The sequence below is a fragment of the Callorhinus ursinus genome, unplaced genomic scaffold, assembly GCF_003265705.2.
Source record: "Callorhinus ursinus isolate GAN/ISIS: 27379988/994484 unplaced genomic scaffold, GSC_fseal_2.0 scaffold41, whole genome shotgun sequence".
Classification (NCBI taxonomy): Eukaryota; Metazoa; Chordata; class Mammalia; order Carnivora; family Otariidae; genus Callorhinus; species Callorhinus ursinus.
In genome coordinates this window covers 9,813,012-9,832,808 of record NW_027397103.1, presented here as the reverse complement: position 1 = coordinate 9,832,808, position 19,797 = coordinate 9,813,012, and the positions used below count along the sequence as shown (strand labels likewise).

Sequence of the window (19,797 nt, the reverse complement as noted above, 5' to 3'; positions counted from 1 at the left end):
GCTTCTGAGTGATGTCTCCGGAGCCCTCGAAGAAAACTTCCTGTGAACGTGGGGTGATCGCCACCACCATCTTGCTTCGCCCTGAGGAGGAAACCCTGAGGCGACGCGGAGCAAAGAGGTGGAAAGTGCCCGCCTCCGGGGTTGAGCCGCTAAATCAGCCACCTTGTGATATGCTCCACGTCAAGACTCTCCAAGATGTGAGATGATAGTCGTCTCTTTCAACCAATTTGGAGTCAAGATTTCCGTCACACTCACAACCATCGTGGGTAATGCACTCCCATTTTATAGATGAGATAGGTAATTTCTGAGAGGGAAAGTGGCTTTTTCCCGTTATATTATCAAGATCATTTCGGTTGGTTGCAGGTGACAGAAACCCAACTCCATCCAACAGCTTAAGAGAAAGGAACGTGTAGACTCAGGTAAATTCAGAGTACAGGAGTAGACCAATGTCCCGCAGCTGGAGAAGGGGTAAACTGAGGTAGAGTCGTGCAATGTTTTATTATTACTTAGCAATATAAAGGAACAAATTACTGATGTACCAACGACGTGGATGAACTTCAGATGCATTATGCTAAGTGCAGGAAGTCAGACTCACAAGGCCACATACTGTGCGATTTCATTTATATGCCATTCTGGAAAAGACAGAACTTTACGCACAGAAAACAGATCGGTGGTTGCCAGGTGGTTGAGGTGGGGGGGGAGCAGGGAGCAGACTACCAGGAAAATGTGGGATTGGGGAGCTGAGGTTAGAACTGTTCTACCTCTCGTTGTGGTGCTGGTTAAATGTAAACTCACGGAACCACAGTGAAAAGGGAGAATTTTACTGTATGCATATTATACTTTAAAAACATTAAGAGTCCAGGGGTAGGATGGGGAGTTACTACTTAATGGGTACAGAATTTCTGTTTGGGGTGGTGACAGTTTTTGGAAATAGATAGTGATGATGGTTGCATAACTTTGTGAATGTAATTAATGCCACTGAATTGTATGCTTAGAAATGGTTAAGGGGCGCCTGGGTGGCTCAGTCGTTAAGCATCTGTCTGCCTTCGGCTCAGGTCATGATCCCAGGGTCCTGGGATCGAGCCCCGCATCGGGCTCCCTGCTCCGCGGGAAGCCTGCTTCTCCCTCTCCCACTCCCCCTGCTTGTGTTCCCTCTCTTGCTTTCTCTCTGTCTGTCAAATAAATAACTAAAATCTTTAAAAAAAAATGGTTAAAATGTCTTTTTTTATGGTTTGTGGTTTTTTTTAAGATTATTTATTTAAGAGAGAGAGCACAAGTGGGGGAAGGGAGAGGGAGAAGCAGACTCCCCTTGCTGAGCAGGGAGCCCCATGTGGGGCTCCATCCCAGGACCCTGCGATCATGACCTGAGCCGAAGGCAGATGCTTAACCAACTGAGTCACCCAGGTGCCCCTAAAATGGCATTTTTTTGTTAAATATATTTTACCACAATTTTTTTTTCTGTATAGTTGACATAATATTGTATTAGTTTCAGGTGTGCAAAGAATGATTTGACAGTTATATACATTACAAAATGCTCATCACGGCAAGTGTAGTTACCATCTCTCACCACACAGAGTTGTTATTGACTATGTTGCCTATGCTGTACTTTACATCCCCATGACTTACTTAATAACTGGAAGTTTGTTTCTCTTAATCATCTTCACCTTTTTCTCCTATCCCCTCCACCCTCCCCCTCTGACAATCACTACAATTTTTTTTAAATGAATAAAAAAAGGGGCCCAGGGATAGATTTCAGGCATGGCTGGATCCAGGATTCTCTCCATCTCTCAGGCTCTCTATTCCACTACCTTGATTTTATTCCCCACAGGCTCTCCTCAGGTGGTGATAGAGATGGCCTTGGGAAGTTCCTGGTATACTTCCTCTCAGCTTAGCAACATGAGCAGGAGGAAAGTGCTTCTTTCCCAGTAGTTCCTAAGAGTTCCTAAAAGTTCTCATTGGCTTGCTGGTGAGAAAGCTGGTGTGGGCTGGACTGGTAAGGAGATGGTTTCATTAAGGAGTAGGAAAACTTCCTCAAACTTCACTAAAAACTCATTGGGACATGAGCTTGCCCCTCGACCAACCACTGGGGTTGGAGTGATCCATTGGCCAGCCCTGGGTTATATGTCTACTTCCAGAGCGGGGTGAATACTCCCACTGAGACCCCTTGGAGAGAGAGTGGGGAGGGATGGATCTCAAAGAAAACCAAGGAGCTTTGCCATCAGCCCCTGCACCCAAGTTAAATGTTGAATGGCCCAGCCCCAATTCTCGGCCCGACATTTATGCAGGCTTTGCCATTCTGTCCTTACATTCTCTCCAGCAAAGCCCACGTAGGTACAACATACACTCATCATTCCATCCCTGGGTTTGCATAAAAACCCATGTCCACGAAGTAGCAACTGCAATGTTTTTCAATCACACAGCAAAGATATTTAAAAATATCACCCATATGTGTTTTAAATACAGGCAAATAGCTGGCAAGGCAGTCAGCTTCACACCCGCGTGCCATTCTGAGTTATAATCTTCTCGTTTCCAACTCTCAAAATCACACGTTGAAGGCCAGACAAGCCCAGAACACTGCTAAGGCTGTGCGTCTACCCAGAATCTTCCCAAACCGCGCAGCCCAGCTTTCTTTCCTGGTAAAGGAACATCTATGATCCTGGGAAGGAATTTAAGGGCTCTTAGGCTTGAGCTGAATCATATACCCTCCACTGAGAATACAGAAATGGAACCAGGAAGTTTTTAGTGAAGTTTGAGGAAGTTTTCCTACTCCTTAATGAAACCATCTCCTTAACCAGTCCAGCCCACACCAGCTTTCTCACTGCCCCCCCGCCCCCCGCCTGCCTATCATGCTATTTGGTATTAAAGTCTTTAAAATTTGGCAGTTTTCACAATCTTTTGAGACTCCCCACATTTTCTCATCTTCTAGATTTATACTTTCTCTTAATAACCAAAATAATCCTCTTCCACTGTAAGTAACAGATAATTCCAGCTCTAACTGGCTAAACTTATAATAGGTATTCTTTATCTTATACAAAAAGTACAGAGGTAGCTGAGTCTGATTTTGGTGTGATCAGTAGCTACATGACATCAATTCTCTATCCTGCCATCCTCTGTGTGGCCTTTACCCTCAGCCTGCTTCCCATCATGGCCCCAATATGGCTTCCCCCACGCCAGACATCACATCCAGAGACAGAAATGTCCATAGAAACCTTTCCTAGAAGCACTTCAGCAGATCTCCTTTCACATCTCATTGACTATAACTTAGTCACATATCCACTCTGAGGCCAGACACCAGCAAGAGAAATGGGTGGAGCAGCACCAGGAAGAGAAGGAGGAGGAAGAGGAGAAGGAATGGAGGGGGCTGGGTCATGGGGAAGGAGAAATCAAAGAAATCTTGGGGAGCTTGTGTAATCTTCTCTTTATAACCTCTCCTGAGATTGGTGCACATTTTGCTGATTGTCTCTCTTCCTAAATACTCCTTCCTGGCCCCTGGCTGCTCCCTGATCCTTCTGCCACCTCACTGCATGGGCTTGACTAAGGCACTTCAAGTTTCACTAGTCTTGTCGACTCCCTGCCCACTTCATATGAAGCTGGTCCATGCTCATAGCCCTTATGTGCAATCCCTCCCTAAGTCCCCAAAACTCTGGAATATGGAAAGTTTTTATTTTCAAGTTTGTGGCAAACATTTGGCCACAAAAATCTGCCCAGGACTGGTACAATGTATAGACTTAAAAAAAAAAAAAACAAAACCATTTAATGTGAACAGTCATATATTTTGCTGTAGAAATATTAACGTGCTGGGCCACATAGTGCTGCCCAGACCCTGCACATAATATACAGTATATGGTATTCTGAAAATCTGAGGGATTCTGAATTCCAAATAAATTTGGTCCCAAGGAGTTTGGATAAAGCGGATTATGAAGTTTGATGATGAGTATCATCATTTCCATTTTACAGATGAGGAACTGAGACTCAGCTAAGTTCAATATCTTGCCTAAGTTTACATAGTGAGTGTGGCCTAGATTTAAACTTGGGATGTCTAATGTCAAAGCCAAGGCCATTACCCAACTCAACCCTTTAATCTTTCACATCCTCATGCTCAATTTTTCCTGTATCTATGTGCCATATATTATCATTTACTTAATATTTTTCTTAAACCTAGCTCACTTTTTACTTAAATAAATGTCTTTGTAAAAGGAAACTTCCTATCACCATTCTAAATGGAAATCTGGCGTCTCTTGCTGTAAATAGAAAACAGCTACATGTAAATAAATACATTGAGAGTAAAGTGATGAATTAAATTCTTGCCTGCCAGAAGAGCTGAGCCTGAGACCTGTTCTGTTTAAAAGGGAGATTTTTTTTCCAGAGACAGAGGTGTTATAGACGTGCTAACACCACCTTGGGCTTTGGAGTGATCAGAAGGACAGAGAGACTGAGAAGATAGCCATCTTCCTCCCCATGGGATTTGAGGTATAGAATGTCCTGTGAATGCTCTAGAAATATCTGAAGGTCATAGACCACAGTTTGGGAAATACAGAGCTATGCCCACGTGAGTAGCTGCCAGCTCACAACCAACCCATGGTGTCCATGCATTTGCTATCCACCTACTGCCCTTGGATGACAGGTCCTATCGTCCATGACCCAGGCTTGTCTGATCAGCCCTTCCCTTTCATTTTTGGCCATGACCCTGTAAGGATGTGCATCCAGAACTACTAGGGGCCTTGGTGTCAGACTCGTGGACAGAGTAGAAGGAGCAAAATTAAACTGACATCTAGACAAAAGCCGGGGTGGGGGGGCAGGTAGCTTAACTGAAAAAGCCTTGACACACTGACAACATGTGCTGATCATCAAGCTGTGCCAAACTTGAGGGTGCTACGAAAAACATACAGGGGAGGTGTGTGTGATGGTCAGTTTGACGTGTCAGCCTGGCTAAATGAAAGTGCCCAATTATTCACACACTAATGTGGGTGTTGGTGTAAGGGTGTTTTGTAGATGTGATTGAAGTTTATAATCAGTTGACTTTAAGAGAAATTATTCTCTATCATCTGGGTGGGTCCAATTCAATCAGTTGAAAGGCCTGAAGAGCAGAACTGAGACTTCCCTAAAGAAAAGAAACTTCCTCCTGTGGACAGCAGCTTCACCCTAGACTTTCAGTCTGTTCTTCCTGATGGAAATCCTAAGGATTTCAGATTTGACTATTCATCCCCACAACTGCATAAACCAATTCCTTGCAATAAATCCTTACTATGTATATCTCCTACTGGTTCAGTCTCTGGAGATTCCTGACTGATAACAGTAGCAAGGGAGAACTTCAGTGGAAGAATATGCCTGTTTAGACCATTTTAATAAGTAAATGTAACTGTTTTATGTTTCTTTCATTCTTTGTTACACTAGAAGGGTTTAATAGTTAAGCCCTTCCTGCCCTAAAGGAAAAACAACCAGTTTTTGGTGGATTTGACCATCCCAATCTATTGTGGAAGAAGAAGGGAGAAGGGAAGATTGTAGAGGGTATCAAAGGCCTTAGTCTAGAGCATGCTGTGGGCAGGGACTGCATCTCTCTCTCTTTTTTTTAAAGACTTTATTTATTTATTCATGAGAGACAGAGAGAGAGAGAGAAGCAGAGGGAGAAGCAGGCTCCCTGCGATGCGGGACTCAATCCCAGGACCCTGGGATTATGACCTGAGCCGAAGGCAGACGCTTAACCATCTGAGCCACCCAGGTGCCCAGGGACTGCATCTCTTTTCAGCACAGGTACTACCATTTGCATGTGGGCTGACTACAAAACTGAGCGCTCACCAGGACAATAGCTGCTTCTTTCTTGCCCTCCTCAACACTCATATTTTTGGGGACCCCAAGGCACCTTGCTTTAAGAAAACTGACATTTGGAAATTGGAACTTACCCAAATAATCAGACCATCATCTTCAACAATTACTGTGTACTCCCTGTGCACCAAGTATATTCACTACATGATTTCAGACCCTCACAGTGGCCCTGCAAGGAAACCGAAGTTCAGAAAAATGAAATGTTCCCAGGGCCACATGCTAGGTGGCACACAGCAGGTTTAGCCCTGGCTTTTTTCATGAGGCCAAACAATGTATCCTTAAACAATATACAGTATAGGGTTGCTTGCTTTTAAATTTTATATAAATAATATTGTACTGTTTGTATTCTGCAACTTGTTTTCTTCACTAAGCATTACTATTTGTGAGAATCACCCATGTTGAATAGCGCGGTTCTGAACCATTCCCCCATTTATAGATTTCCATTGTGTGAATACAGTACAATTTATCCAGTGTACTATTGATGGGCATTACTTTTTTCCTTTGTTTTTGTTTATTTGTTTTGTTCTTTTACTATTATGAGCAATCTTTTGTAAACAATGGTATGGAAAGATACAAATCATTTATAGCCTGCTGGATGCACTTGGACAAGAGCTCCTGGTGAATTTATCCCTAGAAATAGATTGCTGGGGCATGTGGCGTGCGGCATGTGTGGCTTCTACTTCGCTAGATTATGCCTGATTATTTTCTAAGGTAGTTGTACCAATTACACCCCGACCAGCAGTACAGGAGGGTTCCAGTTGCTCTACATTCTTGATAACAGTATTATCTGGCTTTAAAATTTTGGTCAATCTGATGAGTGCAAAATGGTATCACATTTTGGTATTAATTTGAATTTTTCCTAACAACTAATGAGGCTGAGTTTTCAGGTATTTATTGGCAATTTGAATGTCCTCTTCTGTGAAATACCTGTCTGGGGCTGTCACATGGAGCTCTAGAAAGAAATCTCTTTAAGCAAGGCCATCTTGGGATATTTAAGTCTTTGTTTCTTTTGAAGCACCAACTTGCCAAAGCAGTTGACATTTAAAGCCTTAACAGAGAAGGGTGAGGGCTAAGGGGAGGCTGAGGCAAAAGAAGTAGGATTCTTCTCTGTTTCTGTCCGTGATGCCCCTTAAGAGTCAGCATTGAATGATGGACCTCATTCCAGCGCTTTCTACAGGACTCACACTTTTCAGTTTGAATCTTCATGCCACCACTCTTGAGTCAGGAAGGGAGCAGCACTCCCCTTTCTCAGATGTGAAAAATGAGGTTTTGGAGGTACTAGGTGGTACTTGGAGGTACTAGGAGGTACTAGGTGGAGCCCATTTACGCATGGCATTGGGACTGACTGGCTGGGGTGCAAAACGTGCTGGGATCCCAGAACCAGTGGTGGAGACCACCATGAACACTGAGGAGAGCACCAGGGAACCTCACTTGTGGGTCAAGGTGGATCCTGTCAGGACAGTTGGATGGCCTAATGGGGGAACTCATCAGATTTCAGGGAGCTCACAGTCTTAGGTCAGGCTGAAAGCACAAAGCCACATGGCATCCAGGTTGGATGAAATCACAGAACTGGCTTAGGAACAGGTGCAGGGTCTGTCTGTCAGTGGGTATAGCACTAGGTCCACTTGCTGCAGTGATAATTAGGCCCCAGTGGCCCAGCATGAGAGGTGTGTTTTGTAGCCATGGGATAATCCTCGGCAGGTATTCCTGGGTGAGGGGTACTATCCTCCATGTGTAATCCAGGAAGCCAAGCTCCTCCCTACCCTTGAGTCTTGCATTCTTCTCCTGGGACCAGTGGGCCAGCCCAGGCATATTCTTTCCATGGTAAAAGGCAACCATGCAAGAGAGCAAGTGGAAATATACAACATATCTTGAGATGGAGGCTCAAACTGGCATACCAACACTTCTACTTCATTCTGTTAGCCAAAGCAGGTCTTGTGGCCAAACTCAAGCTCCAGAGAGATTAAGCTTCTGGATCTAAGCCACACAGCCAGGGAGCTAGAGATTCAGGATTCAGACACAAGAGTCTTGAGTCAAGGGTTCTGCCTAACACCATGCCATATCAAAAAGTGACTCCCTTGAACTGGCATCATCAGGCAGCCATTTCCCAGCGACTGACTTTTAAGTAAAATGTGGAGCACACAATTTCCTATACCTAATCTCTGAGCCACCATCTGTCCCTCCACTCTGTGGTGTTGCTTCAGCAGTGGGGTGAGGCCTCGCCAGCCAGGTTCCCTCCACCTTCATACCACTTAGTGACCTCCAGCAGATGCAAGTTTTCTGACACAGGCTCCCATGATTAGCAGATGCTCTTTTTTTTTTTATTATGTTATGTTAATCACCATACATTACATCATTAGTTTTTGATGTAGTGTTCCATGATTCATTGTTTGCGTATAACACCCAGTGCTCCCTTCAGTACGTGCCCTCTTTAATACCCACCACCAGGCTAACCCATCCCCCCACCCCCCTCCCGAGAACCCTCAGTTTGTTTCTCAGAGTCCATAGTCTCTCATGGTTCACCTCCCCCTCCAATATCCCCCCCTTCATTTTTCCCTTCCTGCTATCTTCTTTTTTTTTTTAAAAACATATAATGCATATAATGTATTATTTGTTTCAGAGGTACAGGTCTGTGATTCACCAGTCTTACACAATTCACAGCGCTCACCATAGCACATACCCTCCCCAGTGTCTATCACCCAGCCACCCCATCCCCCCCCCCCCCCACCACTCCAGCAACCCTCGGTTTGTTTCCTGAGATTAAGAATTCCTCATATCAGTGAGGTCATATGATACATGTCTTTCTCTGATTGACTTATTTCGCTCAGCATAATATCCTCCAGTTCCATCCACGTCGTTGCAAATGGCAAGCTTTCATTCCTTTTGGTGGCTGCATAATATTCCATTGTGTGTGTGCGTGTGTGTGTGTGTGTGTGTGTGTGTGTGTGTGTATACCACATCTTCTTTATCCATTCATCTGTCAGTGGACATCTGGCTCTTTCCATAGTTTGGCTATTGTGGACATTAGCAGATGCTCTTTAATTAGCTTTATTTCCATTGCATTTATTGCCTCCCCGAGATTATCTTAATTCCATAGCCCTCTAGGATACATATCTCCTACATGGCCATCTGCCTTCCTGGATATTGGGAGGAAGAGTGGAACAGTGGGGGACTTGCTGGGGAGCACTTGCCCTCTAAAACCAGACTTTAGCCCCTGGGGAAGTTTCCATCTCTTGGGAGAGGCTGGGAGGTCAGAGCTGATAGGACAGCTCTGTAGGATTAGGGAATGGGAGAAATCCAGAGGACTCTGTCTGGATTTTAATATCCACTCTCTGGCTCTGTGACCCTGGGCAAGTTACATCATTTCTGTGCCTCACTGTCCTCATCTGTAAAATGGGAAGAATAATAATGCCTACTTCATGGGGTTGTTGTGACATTAAATCATTTAATTCCTAGAGAAGGCTTAGAACAGCACCTGGCACATGGTGATTAAATTATAGTTAGTTATAATTGTGTACCTATTATATGGAGCTCCTGAGGATCATCTATCATTCACCCCTCTAGATATCACTTGTTTCCCGCAAACCTCACTGCTGACAGTGGCAGTCTGCATTTATGGAGCACTTACTGATGTCAGGCTCTTTGCATGCATTATCTCATTCTCACCACAACTCTAAGAGGTCCCCACTGTACAGATGGGGAAACAGGTTGGACAGGGGAATGACTTGCTCAAGGTCACATCTCAAAAGTGGCAGAACCAGGATTTGAATCAGAATTTGAACCAGGGTCCCTCTGATTCCAGCCCTGCTTCTATCACCCCTGAGCTATTCTTGTCTTTTGTCTGAGAGAAATGGAGAGAGTTACGGATTTCACTTCCATGACATTGTTTCCTTCTTCCAACCACCTCATTGGGGACTTTCCCCCACTTTGCAGTTAATGAAACCTGCTCAAGGGGTGGAATGACTTGCCCAAGGGCACACACCCAGGAAGGAGAGAGCCAGGAGTTGCATCTCCATTTAAACCCAGGTCTGGGGCACCTGGGTGGTTCAGTTGGTTAAGCATCTGCCTTCGGTTGGGTCATGATCCTGGGGTGCTGGGATCGAGCCCCACATCGGGCTCCCTGCTCAGTGGGGAGTCTGCTTCTCCCTCTCCCTCTGCCCCTCCCCCTGCTTGTGCTCTCTCTCGCTCATTCTCTCTCTCTCAAATAAGTAAATAAAATCTTTTTTTTCAAAGATTTTATTTATTCGACAGAGACAGCAAGAGAGGGAACACAAGCAGGGGGAGTGTGAGAGGGAGAAACAGTCTTCCCGCTGAGCAGGGACCCTGATGCGGGACTCCATCCCAGGATCCTGGGATCATGACCTGAGCTGAAGGCAGATGCTTAAGGACTGAGCCACTCAGGTGCCCCTGGGTAAATAAAATCTTAAAAAAAACATAAACCCCGGTCTGACTTCAGACTCACTCTAGGCTGTCCAACCCTGAGATACACAGCTGTTGGTTTTGTGTCCATGATGTCATTTACTTCTTCCAAATACCTATTTGAGGTCCCTCATTTTATAATTGAGCATAATGAGGCTTGGGAGAGAAGCGAGCAAGTGGCAGAGCAGTGATTTAAGCTCCTTCCCCTGGACCCAGTGCTCTTTCCAGGCCTTTGGCCAGGGAAATTGTTGCCCAGGGAAGGGAATAGGAGGAGAGATGGCAACTCTAAAGGGGTAGGGGTGCCCCAAAGTCTAGCTTTGGGTTCACTCTCTTACTGCCAGCCAGCCTGGGCACTGACCAGAGCCTCACTGGTCCCAGGGGCACTCCCGCTTGGAGGTGGGGTTCGTGTATACACCAAATGTCCACCAGGTGGGGCTTTTGCCAAAGGCCGAGCTCCAGGAGGCCCCAGCAGAGGCCTTGCTGCCCCACCCTGGAAGGTACCACCAGGCACACAATTGCATGTATCTGCGCAGTATGCTCACTCACATGCACACACAGGCTGTGTAGGTCTGTGTGTGAGCACACAGGTGTGTCCCAGAGAATCAGTTTCTGGCTGTGTTCAAATGTACATGAATGAATGTGTGGTGTGCATGCAGGTGTTTGTGCATGAGTATGTAAATGTGTACGCATGAGAGAGAGTGCATAGGGGTGTATGCACACAATGTCTGTGAGAGCCGGTGTGCATATGTGTGTGCACATATGTGCAAATATGTATATATGCGTGTGCACAAAAGGGGGTATGATACATGGGTGGCAGGTTAGACCCTGGCCTGAGGTACTGAGGATCATTTTAGAGTCTCTTTCCTATGCTGTTTTCACAGGCGGGGGCTGGGACAGGGCCCCCGATGCCCGGCACATTTGCCAAAGATCCTGCTGGACCCCCAGGATTTGGAGCAGGAGGGTTCATGCAGGAAGGTTAGATTTGCTTCCTGGGTCATGGAGCATTTGAAGTGGGGGGGGGGGGCTTTGTTTCCCTAGGCACTGAAGGGTTCACAGAGGTTTCTGGGGTTGAAGGGATGGGGACCCAACCTTCAAAAGAGAGCTTCCAGAGTCTTCATCCTGTGCCCCTTGAGCTCTGGAGAGAGGCTGGAGACTGAGTGCAAGGAAGAGAGGGCTCTGAATTTCAACCCAGACTGAGCCCTTCACCAGCTGGGAAGTGAATTTCAAAGCCCCACCGAGATTTAGAAGCAGCTGAGAAAGGGAAGGGGGGTGGTATTCAGGGTTAAGAACTTTAACCTTGACATCAAACAGAATTTGACCCGCAGCTCAGTTGCTTACAGTCTGGATGACCTTGGGCAAGTCACTTACCATCTCCGAGCCCCTATTTCCTCAGCTATTAAGGGGAGGAAATGGCAATACTTACCTGAAGTGCTGTTACAAGGAGGAAATTAGATAATGGGCAGAGTGAGCCCAGCTTGGGGAAAGCAGGCCATAAATGGCAGCATTATCATTATTTTCCTGTCCTTTGGGGACAAGTGGATCATCTTTTGTTTTGTGGAACCCAAGAGCTGAGAAATCAAAAGGTCTAAGGAGACTGAGAGAGTGGTAATTTAGGGACTAGCTCCTGGGGCGACAGAAACAGCCCCTGTTGGCTATGCTTTGTCTGAATGGCATCTTCTAGAAGTACCTACATTCCTTTCCCTCCTGCCCTGAGGAGGGGCAGCAGGAAAAGCTAAAGCTGGGGTCAGGGCTTCTGTAGTAGGGCTACAAAGTGCACAGTTTCTCACTCCGCTTCTAAACCATGCTCAGCCATTGTCCGGCTGAGTGAACTTGGCGAGCTATTCTGTCTTTCTGACCCTCAGTTTTCTCATTGGCAGAATGGATACAGTGATGATAGATGTGAGATTTGGAGAGAATGTTAGAAAGGTCCTTGGTGCATAGTAGACACCCTATGACAGTGATGACAGTGCAGCAATAGGACAGGGACAAAATGAAAATTGTAAGGATTCACATCTCCCTATCTCACCAAAGGAGCAAACGAATTCTTTCTTTTCTTTTCTTTTTTTTTTTTTTTTGGTTTGGCTACCTATTTTGCTGACTAGTTGAAACATGAGAACCTCAGATTTGAAGAAGGAGCAATGAGAAAGGGAGGGGGCAGAAATGGAGGAAGAGGGAGAAGGCACCAGGGAAGACAGAGAGCAAATAAGAGTGAGCCATGAGTGAGAGAAGATGGATGAGCAGTTTGAGGGGAGAGAAATTAAAAATAGAGACTAGAGTGGCTCCTTTAATGAAGGGAACTTCAGGGAAAGAAAGAAGCAAAAAGAATTGTGAAGATGTTAAGTGATTTATACTCTGCCCCTTAAGAAAACCTGCAGTAACTATCTACAGTCTTCATCCAGCTTTAGGGGTACAGTTTGTGGAGTTTTATTTGGGTGGGTGGGTGGGAGTGCTGGTGGGGGTGCTCAGTTCTTCTCAGGGCACAGGAAAGACCTATGGCTGTCCTTGGGAGCTCATAGTGTTGCCCTAGTGGGCATGAAGCCAAATGGGGACACTCGTGCCAGAGATGTGGGACCTGGGAGAGATAGAGAGCCAAATGGGTTCCCTCAGTTCCATGGTGGTTGTTTTGGAGGTTTTAGGTCACTCTCTGGTTTGCACACTCCACTGGTGGTAAAATGGGATGCAGAATTGGAAGGCAGGTTCCTGCCCAGGGGCCAGCTTCTCAGGGGCTCAGCAAAGCTGTGTGCATGAAGAGGAGCCTGTGCCAGTGCAGAGCACAGTCCTAGAAACTCTAATTAGCTAATGTTTCTAAATCTCCTGGAAGCTGCCAAGTGCCAAGTGGTGTTTCATTCCGGGGATGCTCAAAGAAAATTCAGTCTTGGTTCTGGCTATAGCTACAGCTCTGAAAGGGACCCTGGGCTATTACATGAGCAGAGCTATTAGGATGCTTAAACAAACAACCAGGCATGGCAGAGTCAAGTCATCTTAATAAGGATATAGTTTTTGGTTAAAAAGAGGAGGAAGACATTTCCACGCCGGATCTGAAGGGGCGTGGGGAGGGAGAAAGCCTGGCGAGAGCTGAAGGACAACTTGACCAGGACTGTGTCTGTAAAAGGACCCAATCACTGTCAGAGCTGCAGTGAAGTAGGGAAGGAGCTGTTGGTAAAAAAGGAACATGTTGTTTTTTTTTTAAATCCATAGCATGCAGGCACTCCACCTGGTGTATGGTGTATGGTGTGAGGTAGGGATCTAATTCTATATTTTTCCCTATATGGGTAGTCAGTTGGCTTAGCACCATATTGAAAATGAAGTCTGTATTTTACCCACTAGTTTATAATGCTAGCTCTGCCATGTATTTGTGTAAGTCCATTCTATATTTGTGTGAATCTATTTCTAGGCTTTTAATTTTGTCCCCTGAGTCTATTTGTCTTTCTGCCTCACTGTCTTTATTATTATAGCTTTATAATTAGTCTTAATATCTGATAGGAAAAGTTCCCACACCTTATTATTCTTTAAATGTCCTGACTATTTTTGGCCCTTGCATCTCCATAAGAATTTTAAGATGGGCTTGTCCTGTTCTGTGAAAAACTTCATTGGGATTTTGATTGGAATGGTCTTAAATTTATTGATTTGGACAGAAATAACATCTTCACCACATTAAATCTTCCAGCCATGAACATGGGCTGTCTCTCACTTTAGTCAAATCTTCTTTCATGGACATCTCAGATGGATGTGGCATTCTGTGGTATGTGTATTGGTCAGGGTCCCAGGAGAAAACAGATTCTCTCCCACCCCAAAAGAATGAAGATTCCTGATGATAAAGTAATTGGTGATCATAAAAAAAATTTAAGATAATGGTGTGCAAATTATAAGTGGCCTCTAAACCCATTTTCCAGAACTAATTCTGTAAACTATATGATATCGAATTTTCTTTAACTTTTTCCTAAGTACCACATTTTAAGCAGAGATGGGATTATTTCATAATCTATAGCCTATATTTATGTTCACTTTGCCTTATATCCTAGAGATCACTTCAACACATATAAATAACATTTACATTTCTTAATAATTGAATAGTGCTCTGTGGTAGGTCAGGGTCCCAGAAGGTACACTCAGCCAAGATTTGTAAATGAGACTATTTACAGAACCGTGGGAAGGAAAATATTGAGGCACCCAGATGCTTACAAGAGGAGGAGGCCATTTCCATGCCAGATCTGAAGGGGCGTGGGGAGGGAGAAAGCCTGGCCAGAGCAGGACAACTTGACCAGGACTGTGTCTGTAAAAGGACCCAATCACTGTCAGGACTGCAGTGAAGTAGGGAAGGAGCTGGGGAATAAGTACCCCAAATTTTCTCTCCTCCCACCTTCTTACCACTAAGCAGGCCCCCCATTGGCCAAATCTAACTGGATGCCAGAGAACAAGGGAGCCTGGGAGATAGAGTCTACAGAGGTCAGCTTCCTGGGGCACTGAGCTGGGGGAGAGTGAATGGGGAAGAGGAGCAAAAAGGAGAATAATCAGCACATTATGAATACACTGTTGTTTAATCTCTGACAGGAGTCAGGCAAAGGAAGCTTGTCCCTCTTGTGGTGTTCCTCTCCAGTTTGATTGGTCAATAAGTGTTGGCACGTGGGAAAGACTGCAGCTCTTGCTTTCTGGGCATCTGCTTTTCCACCCATTTTTCCTCCCCATAAGAGACAGGGCAAGCTCAAGAGCCCCAGGCCTGATGTGAGTGAACCTAGGTATCAGGCCTGGTTCTGCTCCTTCACAATCATTTGACCATTTCTCTCTCAGGACCTTAGTCTTTTCACCTGCAATTTGGGAATGCAGACCGCTGTCCCATCCATTGTGAGACCAAGAACAATGACAGCTACTAGATATGGCACATTTACATAGTGCTTCACATAAATTAACTTCTTTAATTCTCATCATTTTGCACAATTATGAGCACCATTGTACACCTGAGCAAAATGAGGTACAAAGAGGTAAAATCACTTGCTCAAGGTCACAGAGCTTGTAAGTGGCAGAGCTGGAATTCATATCCAGACAGTCTGACTCCAGAATCTTGCTTCTAACATTATGCTAAAGATTTATTTATAAGCATCCAACAACCAGTAGGTGCTTAATAATTGTAAAGGTTGACAGCATTGTGTCAGGAGTTTTGCACATAAAGAATTGGTTGTTTAGTCCTTATAGTCAGTCACTCCAACCTCTGGATCTGGGACCTAACCATGGGCCCACCTCCAGAAGTACATCCCTGCAGGTGTCTGCCAGACGCTGCCACATCCCTTACTCTGCTCTGAGGGCTGTCTAATGCTTCCAGATAAATTTGGAGTCTCTAGTTGTCTTTCTCCCTGCCTGGCAGCTGCGGTGGGCAGTGCAGAGCTACGGAAGGACATTTTCTTTTGTTTCAGCTTTGATGCTGGGGATTTCGCATATCATTATGTTCATGGCTAAGGACCTGCCATTATCTTCCCTGGGATTCTTACACAGTTTATGAATTTCCTAAAAGATCTGGCTCTCTGTCTGCTTCTGCTTTCAGGATAGGCTATCCCAAACCACACTCAGCTTCCTCTGGGGTGGGGAGAGGGTGTCGTCTTTTCCATTATAATTTTTAAAATACTTATCTTGATAAGTGGATCTTTGAGACTCAGGAATCGACCAGGAACCTGCTTAAGTGTTTTTATATCTGCGCATGTGTGTGTGTTTGGGACAGGGAGTGTGCGCAAAGAACATGAAAAACTGCTTTTCACAAAAGTATTTAATATTTTAGTACTTTAGTTTTCAAATCCAAGGCTGATTGCTAAAAGAGTGTTTCCTGGTTTACCATCTTTCATTAAGGACCACCCATAATAATATCATTTCCCCAGCTAACTCTGTTTAGGGGGTAAACACTTAACCGCTTAATTCATTATTGCTGAGCTTGAGACGGTGGTAACAGATGCCTTTGGAATATAAGCCCTCACATCTAATAAGGTACAGGCTCAAGATGCGCTTGGAATATGGTAGGAAGAGACGGCTGAAATTTATTTTGTGAATAAAGCAATAAGCCACTAAGCAAAGCTAATATGTTTTGGCCCAGGCAGAAAGACACGATCATTCAGTATTTATGTAGCAACCCGTTCCTCAGTGGGACTGCAAGTTTCTACCATTAAAATTGTCAGAATTCTTCAGAGACCCACTGCATTAAGTCATTTAAAAATATCACAGACTTAAAACAATCTGAATTATTGGATTTTCTCACTGCTCTTCGGTAAGCATGTTTGCTGTGGCAATTTCCTGCTCGGTCAAAGCTGCAGCCTATGTCAGTCAGGAAAGTAGAAAAGTTCCATGCAGAATTTTTATTCCGAAGCCCAGTAGTCCTAACAGCTAAAACAAAGTCAGACATAAATTTTTTTCTTTTAGCTTTTTCTTTTGACATAATATTAAATTCCCAGAAATGTTGCAGGGAAAGTACAAATTTCTGTGTACACTTCATCTAGAGTCCTCAAGTGTAACATTTTGCAACATTTGCTATATCATTCTAGATAGATAGATATAAAACAAATATATGCATATTATTTTTGCCTGAACTGTTTGGAAATTAGTTGCAGACATGATGTCTGTCCCTTTACCCCTAAATACTTCACTATGTTCTCTAAAAACTAGGCTCTTTTGTTATATAGCCACAGTACAATAATCAAAACCAGGAAATTAACATTGATATAATGCCATTATCTAATCTATTGACTTTATTCTAAATTTGTCATGGGCTCTAATTAATGCACTATATAGTAAAAGAAAATCCTGGGTCATATGTTTTAATCGGTTGTCAAGTCTCTTCTGCTTCCTTAATCTGGAACAGTTCCTTAGTCTTTCTTTGTGTTTAATGTGACATCGACATTTTTTAAAGAGAACAGGCTGTCTATTTTGTAGAATTCCCCTTCCACTTGGGTTTGTCTAATATTTCTTCACCATTAGATTCAGGTTATGTACTTTTGGCAGTAATATCACAGAAGTGATGTTGTGTCCTTCTCAGTACATTATATCAGGAGGTACACAATGTCAGTTTATTCCATGACTGCAAAGTTAGACATAAATTTAAAATAATCTTAATCAAAACCTTGGTTTGTTAAAAATTGCTTTGAAGGGTTTCACACTCACTCCAGATTTTCTATTACAGGTCTTTAAAAAACAGACTCAAAGACAAGGAAGCTGCAAGCTTTACAGATGCTCAGGAGAAAATGTAGCCATTTAAAAAAAATTGCAATGTGATAGTTATGAAATTTCCCTAAATTCATTTTGCAGAATGAGAGCTGTAATTTAAACGTGAAGTTATCGAGAGCTGAGATAAACCACACATCACGTGCAATTTAATCTGGCAAGGAAACAGGCCACTCGGAATTGCTAACTAGGCCTAATTCATTACATCTTGGTGAATGCTGTACTTCTGGTCTTACGAGTCTTTCAAATTGTGCATTAATATATTTACCCAGGCCTCATGGAAAATGTATGGGGATGGTAACAGAAATACTGTACCCTTGCTTAAATCACATTACATTTTTTAAACAGCTCAAGTGATTGCTCAAAAAGATCACACCTTCTTCTGAAGCATTTATGAAACAATTATTTACATTACATTACAAACTTTAATTGCCTTGAAGCACGTGCTATGAGACACAAATATTGGAAAATCATCAAAAATATCCATCACGATTTTCTCTGCTTTACAACTCTTCTAAACTTTATCTTTTTTACAACCTTCTGTATTGATCTATTGTCCCAGACCAAGAGTGATGTCAGAAGTCCAAGCTGGGTCATAAAAAGAGAATATAATGTCCATTTGCTGTCTATAAAAGCAAATCTTTCGACCAGAGAAAAAGGGAGGAAATGTCCTTTTGGGGGGAGTGGGGAGGAGGGTGATGGGATTTGGCAGGGGACTGCCAGAGAGGAAGAGTGACCCCAGGGTCAGGAGTGGGGGTGGGGTAAGTGGGTTAGTGATGCAGGGTTTTAGGGGGTCTGAGATCCTCCTGGGGTTGGGATGTTGGGAGGGGACTGGGAACGTCTAGCTTGCACAGAGGCAAAAAGAGGGAAAAATGTAAAGGAAGAAACTTAGTCATCCCTATTGTCCAAGGTCAGAAATTGCAAAAGACTGTAACTTCCCTCTAGCTGGGCTAAAAGACCCTCTCCCAAAAGACAATCATAACAAAGGAGACTCATACTGCAACGGACCTGGGGTCCCCAGCTAGAAGGGCCCTCGAATAATAATGATGGTAACAATAGCAGAAATCTCTGTAGTTGTTGAGAATCCAGATTCCCCACAGTAGGGCTACGGCCCCATCAACAGATCATAACAGTAAAAGCTAACCCATTCTACGCAAATAATAAAAGCCAACTCACTGCGGAGGTTAAAGTGCTCCAGAGATTTGGCTAAGGATTCCTTCCAATAATCGTAACAGTAAAAGGGCCTCCCATTCTAAAGTTATGAGGAGCCCTTATCATTAGACCCCCAAATAATAACAGTAATAAGAATTCCTATTGCGAAGGACCTGAAGCCCTCCTCCACCTCCTCGCCCCGCAAAGAACCCTGATCTCTGGCTAAGGCGCCGCTCCCCAATAATAATCATAACAATATAATGGCTTGGAAACTGCGCGCGGCAGTGGTGATATTTCCCACGACTCAGTGGCGCCCCCGGGCGGCTCCCACCCGCCCGCTGGCAGGCTCCCACACGCCCGCGGGCCAGCGAGTCTAAGCGGCCCTACCTGCGAGCTGCTACCCTGTGATCCGAAGCTTAGCTGGCGGAGGCGCGGTGGCAGCCCGAGGCACGTGTTGTGTGTCCTCTGATTGCAAAAGAAAAAAAAATGCATCGCAAACTATTAACTTTTTTTTAAGTATGCAATGCAGGGGGTGGGGGGGGTAGACAGGTGCGAAGTGGGGGGGTGTTGGCGCTCCGCTCAACGGCCTCCCGCAGCCCCCCCTCCCAAACTTCCCTTTGCATTGATCAGCACGTTACGTCAGTATTGATAAGTTTGCAAAAAGCCAAAGTCAAGTGCAATCGCGCGGCACACCGACCCCGGACTTGGGGGGGAGATGCAGCGAGCGCTCCGCGGGCCCGGGAGCCGGCTGCAGGCAGGGCAGCGGCGGCGCCGTCGCCTCTCGAAGAGGCTGCCTCCCCCACACCCTCCCCTCCCGCCCCATCCCCGGCCGCCTCCCCCGGGCGGGCGCCGAGCTCCCCGCCCGGCGCGCTCCGCCCGCGCCCTCCGGGGGTCGGGGGGGCGCACGGCTCCCGGGCCCGGCGGCGGCGGCGGCGGCGGCGCGGCAGCGCCGAGGGGCAGCGGGTGGCAGGAGGCCGGGGGACGCCCAAAGGGCCCCGGGCAGCGGCGCTCAGGGCCCGGGCGGCCGGCGGCGGCCCCGGGGCTGGGGGGAGTCCAGCCCGGATATTGAGTGCAGCCATTGAGAAAAGCCAAACTCTTGTGTGTGTGCGTCTCGAATAGCCCCCAAGATGGCCGCCAATGTGGGATCGATGTTTCAATATTGGAAGCGATTTGATCTACGGCGACTCCAGGTTAGTGCGGGCAGCG

The 19,797-nt window shown here is 45.3% G+C and overlaps 1 protein-coding gene across 6 annotated transcripts in view; it reads left to right on the top strand.

Annotated features, from left to right (window-relative positions):
* CUX2 (cut like homeobox 2) overlaps positions 1-19,797 on the top strand; it is a 314,935-nt gene that overhangs the window by 36,434 nt on the left and 258,704 nt on the right. For 4 of the 6 annotated variants that reach the window (XM_073881125.1, XM_073881126.1, XM_025889732.2 and 1 more), the window contains exon 1: positions 19,576-19,781. The exons of the other annotated variants lie outside the window; for them this stretch is intronic. In XM_073881125.1, coding sequence (XP_073737226.1) covers positions 19,719-19,781 — 63 coding nt within the window. In that variant the 5' untranslated portion in view covers positions 19,576-19,718. Of the gene's footprint in view, positions 1-19,575; positions 19,782-19,797 lie in introns of those variants that run through there. 6 annotated transcript variants of the gene reach the window in all.